The following is a 13,524-nucleotide window of genomic DNA, read 5'->3' as shown; positions in this document are numbered from 1 at the left end:
TGTCTTTTAAACATATAGAATACTGTAATAACAAAATTAACATAAGCCCATGATTGTTTATTAACCCATAGGATCCAGTTGCTTCACAGCTATCACATGGCCCAAAATACGAACATTAGGCTTATATGAGTGGCAGCTCTAACAGGTGCGCGGCTTGTAGGTCGGTTGTTTGCAAACATTCATGTGCAGGTGACAAGACCTTATGCCTCTTCTTTGCAATGTTATTTTCTCTTTTTTATGCATAAGCAATTTTAGGTTTTTTTTACCACTTTCCAATATCCATATTTGATATTGGAAAGTAGACAGTTTTTCTTGCACAAATTCCATACCATCTCAGTCCATAACTCAGTGGAAGATATAATAACAATTAGTAACATTTTGTCATTTGTGTCTTTTTTTTTTTTCATAATATTCAATTAGCCATAACATAAATAGGATGCTGTGCATGGAAATAGAGTCCTCCCTGAAGCTGGCACTCTTTCAGTCACGGTTCACAGACCCCTACAATTCACACTCATTTATCGATGGAAATAATGCAAAGAGGCCCTTTCTAAATGCCAAGTGAGTCTAATCCCCCTCCAAGAGGTATGTGCACTTGTGGCGAGCCTTCCCTGTCACCCCAGCCTTTAGCCGAAATGCTCATGACAGCAAGTCGGCATCACCCTGTCCCACAGCCAGATTTTCTCATGATGGTATATTCACATCACCCGCCCCTCAAGCCAGATGTTTTCTTCACATGATGGTCACGTCATCCAGATCGAAGGGGTTAAAACCCAAAAATCGGCATGTAGTACATTGGCCTCTGCACTTGTGCTATAGCACTGGTTATCATGTATTTTTTTCCCACTATTCATATATAAGATTCTATCTTCAACTGAAATTATGGAATTTGCTATTACATGACAGGTGCTATAGCATTATCTAGCTTTGTAAACTTCTTACCCTAACATAAACTTCAATGTATCTGATAACATCTGTTGGAAAAAACAAATCTCTTATTGTACCTCTGATATTTCTGAGGTGACATCTGGTGGGCCTGAGGCAGTAACTAATGCAGGGCTTGCCAGATTGACATAGGAAATGGGAATGAAAAGAAGTGCTTATACACATTCTCTCTAGGAGCACAATGTCTCCAAGGTGCTGGGGGTCAGTTCTGCTCAGGAGGTAGTTCTACTCTGTGGCAGAGGTTGGCTAGTTGATTTCGGTTAATCACTTTCATCTCAGTTCATGAGGGATGCCACATATCCAGGAAGAACATGTCGAAAAATATTCTTCACCAGAGTTAAATAAGGTAGTATCCTTGTCTACCTAGCTGGCTCTTTAAATTGGAGAAATTGGAGGAATTACAGTCCTTTATGACCTATCATCTTCACTCAGTTAAAGGGGTTAAAGGAGGCCAATATACCCATATGAAGGTAAGAAGTGTGCACTCAAAGAATTAGTAGGCCAAGAATAGAAGCACAAGAGAAATATTGCCAAATTTTTTTTTTGCTTCGCAGAAATTTGTGTATAAACTACTTTGTGGTCGAAATTATAAAGGAATCTTCTTGTTCACATTACATAGCCAAAAGATTTAGATTATTTTTGGATAACTTTGACTCAGGTTTCCTGCACTCTATTCTTAAGTTTTCTATTGATTTTACATTACAAACATCACAAAAAAAGAACAGGAATAGAAAATAAAGATGAAAATATTTATTTAATTCAGTGCCACCAGGAAAATGCTGTGCCCATTTGATCATTTTTTTGTGAAATGTCTGAACATAGTCAACTATGGTGACCTTACCTGATTTCACCTTTCCTTGAATTGTTTTTTTTTTTTGGTTTTTTTTTTTAATAAAGTTAGGAATATTGATGGTGTTATATTTATTATAGTCATGATAATTACCAGAATATTATTGACATTAGTATCTGCAGTATAAGATAACATGAATAATTATGGAAAATCAAGGAAAAGGTTAGACAGGTTAGAAGGTAGTACTTGTAATTGGTTCATTGGTGACTTAGTACTTGTGGAACCATCTATATATAAGAACAATTAATAAAATAAACTCACAGTGGGCATGGTATGTACATACATGCCATGTGTGTCAATTTGGGGTTAAGCTTGTATTAAAATAGTGGAGTAAGTATTTTGGTTATGTCTTTGGTATATATCTATATGTATGTATATGTATATATATACATATATATATGTATATATATACATATATATACATATATATATGTATATATATATACATATATATATATATACATATATATACATATATATATACATATATATATATATATATATATATACATATATATATATATATATATATATATATATATATACATATATATATACATATATATATATATATATATATATATATATATATATATATATATGTATATATATATATATATATATGTATATATATATATATATATATATATATATATATATATATATATATATATATATATATATAATATATACATGTATACGTATATGTATATGTATATGTAAATATATGTATGTGTGTATATATATATATATATATATATATATATATATATATATATATATATATTATATATATGTATATATGTATGTATGTGTATGTATATATATATATATATATATATATATATATATATATATATATATATATATATATATATATATATATATGTGTCTGTGTACATGCTATATATGTATAGGTATATGTATGTATATATATATGTATATGCTATATATGTATAGTTATATGTATGTATATATATGTATATTGTATATGCTATATATGTATATGTATGTGTATACCTATATATGTATATGGATATATATATATATATATATATATATATATATATATATATTATATTTTCATGTATTATTATTATTATTATTATTATTATTATTATTATTATATTAACTTTATATTTTGTACTAAATGTATATACTGGTACTTTTGTTGGATGTGTATAAAGCTTATTAACCCTGTATATGTGGCATAGCAATGTGTAGCTTATCACAATATTCCAAGTGGTGATAAAAGGTAATAACCCTTTTTATTCTTATTATGATAATTATCAACATTTTTTTTTTTTTTTTTTCATTTTCATTTTCCTGCACTTTATTTTACTAAGAGAGTTTCAAGTAAAAAGGAAACAAAGAAATCTAACTTTTATGAAAGCCATCAAGCCAAACGACATAAGCAAGTTTTTAGGCTCCCAAGAAATAGGTGTCACAGCAGAGCTTGGAAGTAATCGTCAAAGTTAAAGGAAACTGATATTCATAGGCAGGTCCTCACAACGTACCTTTGAAGAGATATTCATTTTTATTATTTATGCATTAGATTATTATTCCCTGTAAATCAGCTTTAGGCTCACTAGGATATCATTAATATTATGAAGTTGTAATTAGTAATTGTAGACTTGTTATTCACACAGGTTTTGATTTATGTTTTAATTCCGTTTTTGGTTGATTATTAAATATATGTATACATTTTACACTTACATAGGTCCACTGTCTTTTATCAGCCAAAGAATTAATTGCTTGGTTTATTTGACCTCACCATTCTTTGATATCCAGGAAAAAAAATATTTATATTATTATCATGATGAAGGTAACATTATCTAGAGTAGTAATGATAAAAGAAACAAAACCTTTTTAAGGGAGTAGCTGAGGCCAAGAAGGCTTTTATAATTAGCATCCTGGTGACCAAGCACATGTGGAGCCATCTGTGATTTTTTAAAAAAAAAGCCATAGTAATTTGTAATTTGTATGTGTGTGTGTGTGTGTGTGTGTGTGTGTGTGTGTGTGTGTGTGTGTGTGTGTGTGTGTGTGCGTGTGTGTGTGTGCGCGTGTGCTATGTGCACTCGAGAAAAAGTCACATTGTCATGGCTAAAAATCACAGGAAAAGCAAATGCAAGGCTTTCCTTTGATAGGCAGGTTCACTGTTGAGGCTGTGAAGAGCGAGTGACATTGTTGTAGATGGAATGGGTAATTTAAGTAGTATTATACATTAAAAAGTCAAACTAATGTTTTCTGTTTCCTTTCATTACTAGAGTTCTATAATGTATGGGGAAGATCTTGATCAGGTAAATGATTGTATTGTGTATATTTAGATGCTTTTTACTGTTTGCATGCATCATGTTTAATGCTGCTGATGTAGGGCCAAATTGATAAACAAAATATGTTTTTAGCATATGTATTTGATAGATGTAATTATTTTGATGTACTGCAGTTGTTTATATTTTACTTTATCTTTATCATTACTGTTTTTTTTGTAATTTTTTGAAACAAAAATATAACATAGGATGAGATAGATAGACAGAGAAAAAGGTAACAGTTTGAAAATATGGCAAAGATGAATCATATATTTCAACAAATTTTCATTTTTTAAGAATTTTTAATTTCTGAAGCTCTCTCATTCAGTTTAGGTTGTCATAAAACTTAATACTTATCACAGTTAAAGCACAAAAAGTTGCTTTTTGCTTTTCTCTCATAGTCTCTGTGCATCTATCATAAATACAGATTACTGATTGCCAAGAAATTATGATTAGTTACTATAAAAAGGAGCTAAGCTTCATAAAACACTTGAGCTTTGCAGCTTACATCTTCCAGCCACAGATATTTGCATCCACAGAAGATGATGAAAATGAGTTTTGCTTCTATAAGAACATTGTATGTTTATAGATTTATTTATCCAAATTGCAGTAAGATAGAACAGACTGTCAATACTAATTTTTTGGATTTGATATCTTCAGGAGTTCCTAAACAGTGGCATTTATTATTTATGAAATGACCCTTTTTCTGAGTACGAAGTTAGTCTAGTCTTTGTAAGCTTTCTGAAGTCATCCTTTTTATACATGTGTATTTGTGTGTATGTATATACATACATAAATACATACATATATATATATATATATATATATATATATATATATTATGCATGTATGTATGTATGTATGTATGTATATATATATGTATATATGCATATATATATATACATGTATATGTACATATTTATGTATATGTATATATTAATACACACACACACACACACACACACACACACACACACACACACACACACACACACACACACACACACACACACACACACACACACACACACACACACACACACACACACACACACACACACACACACACACACACACACACACACACACACACACTCACACACACACACACACACACACACACACACACACACACACACACACACACACACACACACACACACACACACACACACACATACATACACATACATATACACACACACTCTTAATTATCAACCTATTTAATCTTTTTTATCCTATGTAATGTTGCATGTGTAGTAATTTTTTAAAACGGTCTTTATCTTCTGCTTTTGGCTGTTTATCAACTCCCTGCTGATACTCCCATGCCTTATATTGCCTGACTGTATTACTTTGTATAATTCAATGCTGCTTAATATTGCTTCTTCCAGTGTTTTTTGGTACTAATTTCAAGTGTGTATAACTCATTAATTTTGTTTTTGTCATCATTGTTATGGTTTTTGCTTTTTTATTGTTGTTCATTTTTTATTATTAATTTTTCTTGGAGGAGACAGGGTTGTCCTCTTATTTTTCAAATTATTGTAATTGTACTGTTTATTAAGATGTATTAGAAATATTTACCTTATGATAAACAATACTTAAAAGTTTTTTTATAGTCACTGATTTGAGGACTAAGTATGCAATTATTCCGTGTTACCTTCAGCTTCTATACAACTAAATGAATCATTGTCTTTGTGGCATGTGGTTAAATTGATGTATTCTGCTTAGTGTGTCTCAGCTTCTCAGGATCATGACCTTACTGTAAGACGACACTTCAATGGAGTGATCATCAATGACCCTGGGGAGATGTCTGTGTAGTACAGACTGTTAACGTTTCTATATGTATTTATATATTTTTTGTGTGCGAATTAGATAAAACCTTATCATGTTAGTAACTTGAAGTGGTTGGTCATACATAATTTTATTGCACTTTACCTGTTACACATTTCTATATGTATGTGTATATTTTGTGTGTGTGTGTGAGTTAGATAAAATCTTATCATGTAAGTAACCTGAAGTTGTTCAGCATATATAATTTCATTGTACTTTACCTGTTATAACATTTTTTCAGTTCCTTTTTTTTTTCTTTCTTTCTTTTTTTTTTCCCCTATTTTCCATTTTCATTCAGCCAAAGAAAACAATGTGGCCCATTAGATTTTTTTTTTTTTTCTATTATTTTTTAACAGTTTTGGTATGCTTCTCTTGCAATACATACGAAAAAATGAAATAATGGTCCTTCTTGAATATTTATAGGACCTTTCAACTTGACTTTACGTTGTGTCATTCTTTGCATCGTGATAGTTGGTTTATTTAGTTGATGTGCTTTCTGCTAAAGACTGGTATTTCTACATTTGTTCAGTATACTCCAGCCTAAGACATCCCAATTTAGAGGAATAATCGGAGAACTTAGTTAGAGATATATATTTATGGTTGGTTTCTGATATTTAACACCATTCAAAAAAGCAACTCAAATGTCTTTTTGCTTTTCCTTTTACATCGTTTAGCAGTTCTGTAGTTTAGTTTTTTCTGGCTAAAAGATATGAATTACTGTAGTCTAGTTATTACATTGCATTATTTTATTTTAAACCTTTATTGAGATTATGATACTTTTTTTAGGTACCTCTTCTAGACAATGATGACACACTTGGCTTTGGAGAAGAAGATGAGCCAAAAGGAAAGCTCAAGTAAGTGCTTAATTTTGATTGATTTATTTCCTCTACTTCCATCTTTCATTCATTTTGTTACATTTTTTCTGTCTGTCTGATGTCTTTCATTTTGAATAAATATATCTACAGTGTTTAGGAACGAATTACATTATATAACTATTCTATATTTTGACAAAAGGAGAAAGCCTTGATGAATATTTTTCATTGCAGGCATCCAGTTGTTACACTTTTCCATCTGATATTCCGAGTGTCGGCTCTGGTGGTTTACCTGTTTTGTGGATGGTATGGTAGTGGATTTATTGGTGCTTTTGTGACCATTGTCCTGCTGGTTTCAATGGACTTTTGGACTGTGAAAAATATTACAGGTCAGTATATTCTCTGTATTTTCTTAGCCCTTTTATGATATTGTATTCTTATTTCTTTCCCAACACTTTCTAAGTTCGTCTGGCCTTGTTCCTTGCTCATTCCCTTTGTTTTCAGCTTCATTTTGTTCGACTTCCATTGTTTACCAAAAGGTAAGCTGATCATAGACATGCATTCGTACATGCGATCAAGCACAAGACAGAGAGGGGGGGCACTCACATATATATACATATATATATATATATATATATATATATATATATATATATATATATTATATATATATATATATATATATATACATACATACATGTACAGACACAGGTACATATACAAGTACATGCACACACACACTCACCCATGCATACACACTTGCACATACACTTATGTAAATATGAATGTGCCTATGTTTTTATTTTATAACTTTGGCCAACTGTTTCCTAGGTTCTCATATATATGTGTTTCTCTTGGCATCTATTGATTATGCCATACATGAAGGCATATTTGGTTGCCTTTCTAATAAAAAGTAATTCCTTTTACAGGGCGTCTCATGGTTGGTCTCCGATGGTGGAACTACATTGATGAGGAAGGCAAGAGTCATTGGGTATTTGAAGCTCGAAAGGTAAATTTCAGGATCAGAACTCAACTCGTCTGAATTTTTTAAATAGATTTAATGGAGAGGAATAGATGGATAAATATATAGCTATCATATCTGGTCAATTTTGATAATTAGGTCAAATGTACTTTGACCTTTTTCTTTCTTTTTTTTTCTTCTCTTTTCTTTACTTTTCTTTCTTTCTTCTTCATCTATAAAACTTTTAATTTTTTTGGCCAAATTAATTGTAACCATGAGATTGATTTTAGCAATAGTAATTGAATTTAGTGAAAAATTTGTCCATAACATGCGTTTGCCTGATGTTAGGGTGGTCTTCAGGGTCGAGTGTCGCCAGTTGAAGTGCGGGTCTTCTGGGCTACCCTTGTGGCCTTCCCAGTTCTTTGGTCCATCCTCTTTCTCATTGCGATCTTTTCACTCAAGTTCAAGTGGGCTGTAAGTATAAATAATGTATTTTTCTGTTTTGTTTTGTCTGTTTATCATAGATAGTCGACTAACATTCTATTATCTTTTTCTTTTTTTTTCATATATAGAAGTATAGTTACTCTTTATTTTGTTATAAGGATAATTGTAAAAGTAATTGGTTCTGTAACTCTGTGTTAGGGTTTCTATACTTAAGAATGAGAAATCTATTAGGAAATGTAGATATATGTTTTTCAGTGCTTATTTGGAGGAGCAGTAGAGAGAGTGATTTCATAAGTGTGGATATATATTGTGGATTAAAGATATGTCCTTTTTCATAATTGTAAACCATAATGATTTTAAAGATCTTAAGTAGTTTGCTTCCTTATACAGGCCACCATTGTAGTAAAACAGTTAAAACAATAGATTGGTTACAGAGAGAAATAAATAAAAGGATTAGGTAATAATTTTAACATTTGCCATAAGATAAAGTCTGATGGGTCCATATTGAAGAGGGTAGTAGAAATTAGGAGCTATCAGGGTGTGAAAAGATGCTTTTACTGATATATACTTGTATGATCAAAGATCTAAAGAAGGTATATCAGTGTGAACACAGACAAAGGAATTGTAGTTAGCAGAATTTCAATTAGCCCAGATACTTTAGGCTAAATTGGTTCTCCACTTACAAATTTATATACTGGAAAGTACCAATTACTAGCAAATTGGCTCCAAGGCTACCAGTGTTAACTTTAGCAAAACTTGTTAAGCTATTGCTTCCGGGGAAAATTAAAAAATGGGGAAAATGCTTTGCTCATTTTTTATATTTTTGTGAAATGTCTCTGCAAAGGAGCCAATTAGTAGACCTTGTGACCTTACCTGATTTTACCTTTCCTTGAATTGGCGGGAAAAACATATTTTTTACTAGTGCTACAAATATCGATGGTGTTATTTTTATTATAAGCTTTATAATTACGTATTTTTTACTAGTGCTACAAATATCAATGGTGTTATTTTTATTATAAACATTATAATTACTATAATGTTATAAACATTAGTAACAGCAAAATAATATAACATAAAATATTTCTGTAAATCAATGAAAAGGGTGAACGGGCAAGACAGGTAGTACTTGTAATTGGGTCATTGGTGACTTAGTAGCCCCTCAAAAGTAGGGATGAAGTCACTTTTCAGCCTCTTTTGCTAAAAAGTATGTATACTGGAGCCAAAAGCATAGAGAGTGGCACAAATGTATATTTCCTATGCTTCACTTGGGTGATATTTAAGTAGCTGAAAGGATGTTCCTACAAAGGATTAGTATCTGAAAATACATGTGAATTGGCACAAAAGAAAATGCAAATGACTGTTGTCTGTTTAAGTGGATGCAAGGAAGTAACTGTGTATATATATAACAATATGCAGTGTAATTAGGCTGCGGATTTTTTTACGTATTAGAAGTGTGCTTTTAATTTATTTCGTTTAGACTTATGGCTAGTTTATAATTGACCTCATTAATCTTCTAATTTTCCTACATAAATTTTTCCTTATACTCCATAGAAATACAGAGAATCTCTGTATTTTGTCATCAGTATGAACTACTATGAATATTGATACACAATATCCCATAGGAATACATAAAAGTATGTTTTGTGGACCACAGCTGTGATATCCAGTATTAACTCAAGCACAAGTCTGTATGTATATTTGTAAAGTATGGTAAAAAAAAAGTAATCCCTACATTTTTATTGAAGGAAAGTTAAGACAAGTGAGAATCAGTACAATTATTACCCACAGCATGTGAGTTTAGAGGTGTGTGGCAGAACCAATGGGAACAAGGGTTGGGCTGTGCACTGCTAGATGGGAGGGAATCATTACCTTTTATATCAGCCATCTTATCTTCATTTTCAACCAGGTTTCTTGTAAAGGAATTAGGAATATTTGAGGTGGATGTGCATGAATTGTTGTGCATTATAAGTTCATTGATTAAGCACTCAGTATCAGCAGCGTGTCTGCTGCTTTTATTCCTTTTTATTATTCTATCTTCTTATTTAGCATCACATGTTAACACTTTGCATTGGGTAGGTTTGCACCTGCCAATATTCATTAACCTAATGCCGATGGGTATGGCATGTACAGCCATACCATGCCCACCGTGAGTTTACTTGTTTAACTGTGTATAGATGGCTACACTTGTACTAAGTCACCAATGAGCCAATTACAAGTACTGCCTGTCTCGCCCGTTTACCCTTTTCCTTGATTTACAAAAATATTTTATCTTATTTTGCTGTTACTAATGTGTATAACAGTATAGTAATTATGTTTATGATAAAATTAACACCATCGATATTCATAGCACTATTAAAAACTACGTTTTTCCCACCAATTCAAGGAAAGGTAAAATCGGATAAGGTCATAAGGTCTACTAATTGACTCTTTTGTGGCTAAGCACTAGCATAACCATCCATGTGCAGAGACATTTCACAAAAATATTAAAAAATGAGCAAAGCATTTTCCCCATTTTTTATTCATTTTCCCCGGTGGCAATAGGTTAATGAGTCTGGATGGTAAATCAATAATTAACACTCCAACAGTAACTGAGTGCAGAGGCATCAGCCTGTTTTGGTGGCCGGAAAAGTAGGCACATACTATTCACTTAGACTATAGATTTGTTAGAAGAGTGCACAAATATTTAGATTTTGGTAATGTATACATATTCTGTTATTCTTATTCATGTTGTAGCTTATTTCATTTTTGTCACAGAGGCATTGGGTTAATAACTTTATGTATAATCCTGCTGGTAAACATTTTTCTCCTTATTTGAGGTAATATGAGCAGTCTTGTATTTTTGTTCAGATGTAAAGGATTTTTTGGCTTTACGATTTATGTAAGAAATTTACTTATAATTCCATGTTATGTTAAGAAGAAACACTGAAGATATTATAGAATTTATTTTCTTTTCAGGTAATTGTTTTGATTGCCCTTACCTTGAGTGGAAGCAACATGTATGGATATGTTCGTTGTAAACTTGGGAAGTCTGATAGTCTTACAGAATCAATGAAGAGTATGGCCACAGGATTGGTGCAGAAGCAGATGCTTGGTAGTGTAAGTATCAACAGAAATTATAAGAAAATGAAAACTGCACAATATGTATAAATTGTCACTTTAGAAAAACTAAGATATTATAGATCTCTGCTGTATCATAGAGGCATTGCAATCTCATTGATAACAGGTCAAATGTTAACAGAAGAATCATCAATAGCAGTTTAAATTATAAAGGAAAAATAAAACACTTTGTCACCAATACATATGGCAGGGAACAAAAAGTATCAGAAACACTTTTAACATTCACCACTTTGTATATTTCAGGTAACCAACATGTTTGCCCGCACGCCCCCAACCAATGCCCCAAGTAGTACAGTGTAGTGAAGAATGGCATAACCTATCAAATCTCATTATTGATGTGAAATTTTTGTATAAATAATTTATATTTAACTTCTCTGATTGTAATAGCATTGGTAGAAGTAAAGTAATTAGTATTTTTACAACTTTTCAAAAGGATTTCCTGTGTCAAGCTATGTTAACAGATTGTTATGACACACCATTAAAATATTCATGTAACAAAGAGGTGAATAAAGTACATTTGAGAATATGAAATGGTTTGATTATATGATATATAATGAACAAACAACTTTTCTTTATGTATGTATATGTATGCTCTGGTGGTACCTATTCATTAATGTAAACTGTTGTAATCTGAAGAAGTGCCTCTCTTTCAAATAATTGATTTACTTTGTCATTCCAGTCTTTTATGAAAAAGAAAGTAGCTATTGCCTTGTGTGTGTGATTGTGGTTGTAGCTTTCATTACATGTATATGTTTTATGTTATATGCTGTTTTTCACAGGGTGTTTGATAGGAAACTTTGTTTGGCAGATATAAATATTAGGCACAAAAATTAAATTTAACAAGGAAGTGGAACTGCACAACAGTCTGGCTTAGATAAATATAAAATTTTCACCTTCCATATTTCAATCTGGGGAAGTTTTGATTTGCTTTTTTATTTGCATATGGTAAAAGTGTGTGTGTGTGTGTGTGTGTGAGGCAGTGCCAGCATTATTAATTTTAGTTAAAAAATATATATATATCATTTACTTGCCATTGTTATTCTTATCAGATACTATTTTGTGTTTTTTTACACAGTATTTACAGGTATGCATGGCTGCCCTATGCAGTATTATTTTTTATTTGCTACTATGTATATTTTCTTGTTACTGGTGATCTTCAAGAGGGCACCTTTTCAAATATATTTTTAGTATGTAAATCAGATAAATTATACGTGATTTAAAATGCCTTCCAAAACAAGTCTTTTGTTAACCTAATTCAGTCCATAATTTATATCTTATATGACAACCCTTTGGTGACAGGTGAAGAAAACTAAAAAAAAAAATCAACTCAACTAATTTTGCAGGGTCTTTTCTTGTTCCCCTTTCCTTTTCTTATCTTCCCCAACCCTTCCCCTGTCCAATTCCTAAGGTGTGAGAGCCATGTTGAAAGGACAAATGGCTGACTTTGTGCCAGTCATGAACAGCCTCAGGGAGCAATGGACACAGTATTCCCTTGGTTATTTGTCTAGGTTTTACCCCTCATGGGGACCCTGAGGGGTGGACCTTTTATCTTCCTCACATATTTCAGGTTTACCATGGCCAGTTAAGAAGATTTTATACCCTTAATAGAGGCATTGAGGCTTGCCCCTTTATCAACTAGACTCCCTGAAACTAACTCCTATGGTTTACCGACCCCTGATTTTCCTTTGATTATGGCTCCGAACACTGCTATTATACACCCCCTCCTTGACAAGCGATGTCAGCTTGACCTGTCTCAAATCATCTACCCAGGTCATAACTCAACCTTCAAAAGACACTCCTTCCTCACTCCCAGTCAAGTGGGGCCAATTTTTAGTGATTCTGCCTACAACCCCTTACTCTGATAATACCCACCTCTTCCAATAATGGCATCTAAAGCAAGTAATCAGAGTTTCCCTCAACAATCATCCTGATTGCCCCTTTCTTGTCATAGTTCCATCTGAGTCCCAAGCCAAAACACTGTCTACTTTCGTTGATCTCATTCGTGCCCAACCCCACTCCTCCCTTAACTCAATCACCCCATATGGCAAGAATAGATGCCATGTCCAATGTAATAGAAGTTTATATATTGTATTTACACATAGATGGCTCTACAAGTGCTTAGTTGCCGAGGAGTCAGGTATTAGTCCTACACATATCACCTGTTTACCCTTTTCCTCAACTCTTGGAAAGGGTCTTTTGCATCATTTCATTGTCTTAAATGTTATCAAGATTGTAGTAACAATTTAATAATCATAA

General features: G+C 32.1%; 1 protein-coding gene across 3 annotated transcripts in view; it reads left to right on the top strand.

Moving 5' to 3' along the window:
- Positions 1–12,502, top strand: part of LOC125036647 (uncharacterized Golgi apparatus membrane protein-like protein CG5021) — a 13,716-nt gene extending 1,214 nt beyond the window's left edge. Inside the window, exons 2-8 of one of the 3 annotated variants that reach the window (XM_047629427.1) lie at positions 4,063–4,095; positions 6,721–6,788; positions 6,981–7,135; positions 7,676–7,755; positions 8,068–8,181; positions 11,107–11,247; positions 11,512–12,502. In XM_047629427.1, the coding sequence (XP_047485383.1) occupies positions 4,063–4,095; positions 6,721–6,788; positions 6,981–7,135; positions 7,676–7,755; positions 8,068–8,181; positions 11,107–11,247; positions 11,512–11,568 (648 nt within the window). In that variant the 3' untranslated portion in view covers positions 11,569–12,502. Of the gene's footprint in view, positions 1–4,062; positions 4,096–6,720; positions 6,789–6,980; positions 7,136–7,675; positions 7,756–8,055; positions 8,182–11,106; positions 11,248–11,511 lie in introns of all 3 variants that reach the window. The other 2 variants (XM_047629426.1, XM_047629428.1) reach the window with 2 other exon arrangements.
- Positions 12,503–13,524: the final 1,022 nt, after the last annotated feature.

Source organism: Penaeus chinensis, chromosome 21 (assembly GCF_019202785.1).
Source record: "Penaeus chinensis breed Huanghai No. 1 chromosome 21, ASM1920278v2, whole genome shotgun sequence".
NCBI lineage: Eukaryota > Metazoa > Arthropoda > Malacostraca > Decapoda > Penaeidae > Penaeus > Penaeus chinensis.
Note: the sequence above shows the minus strand (reverse complement) of the source record. Positions and strands in the feature narration are given on the sequence as shown.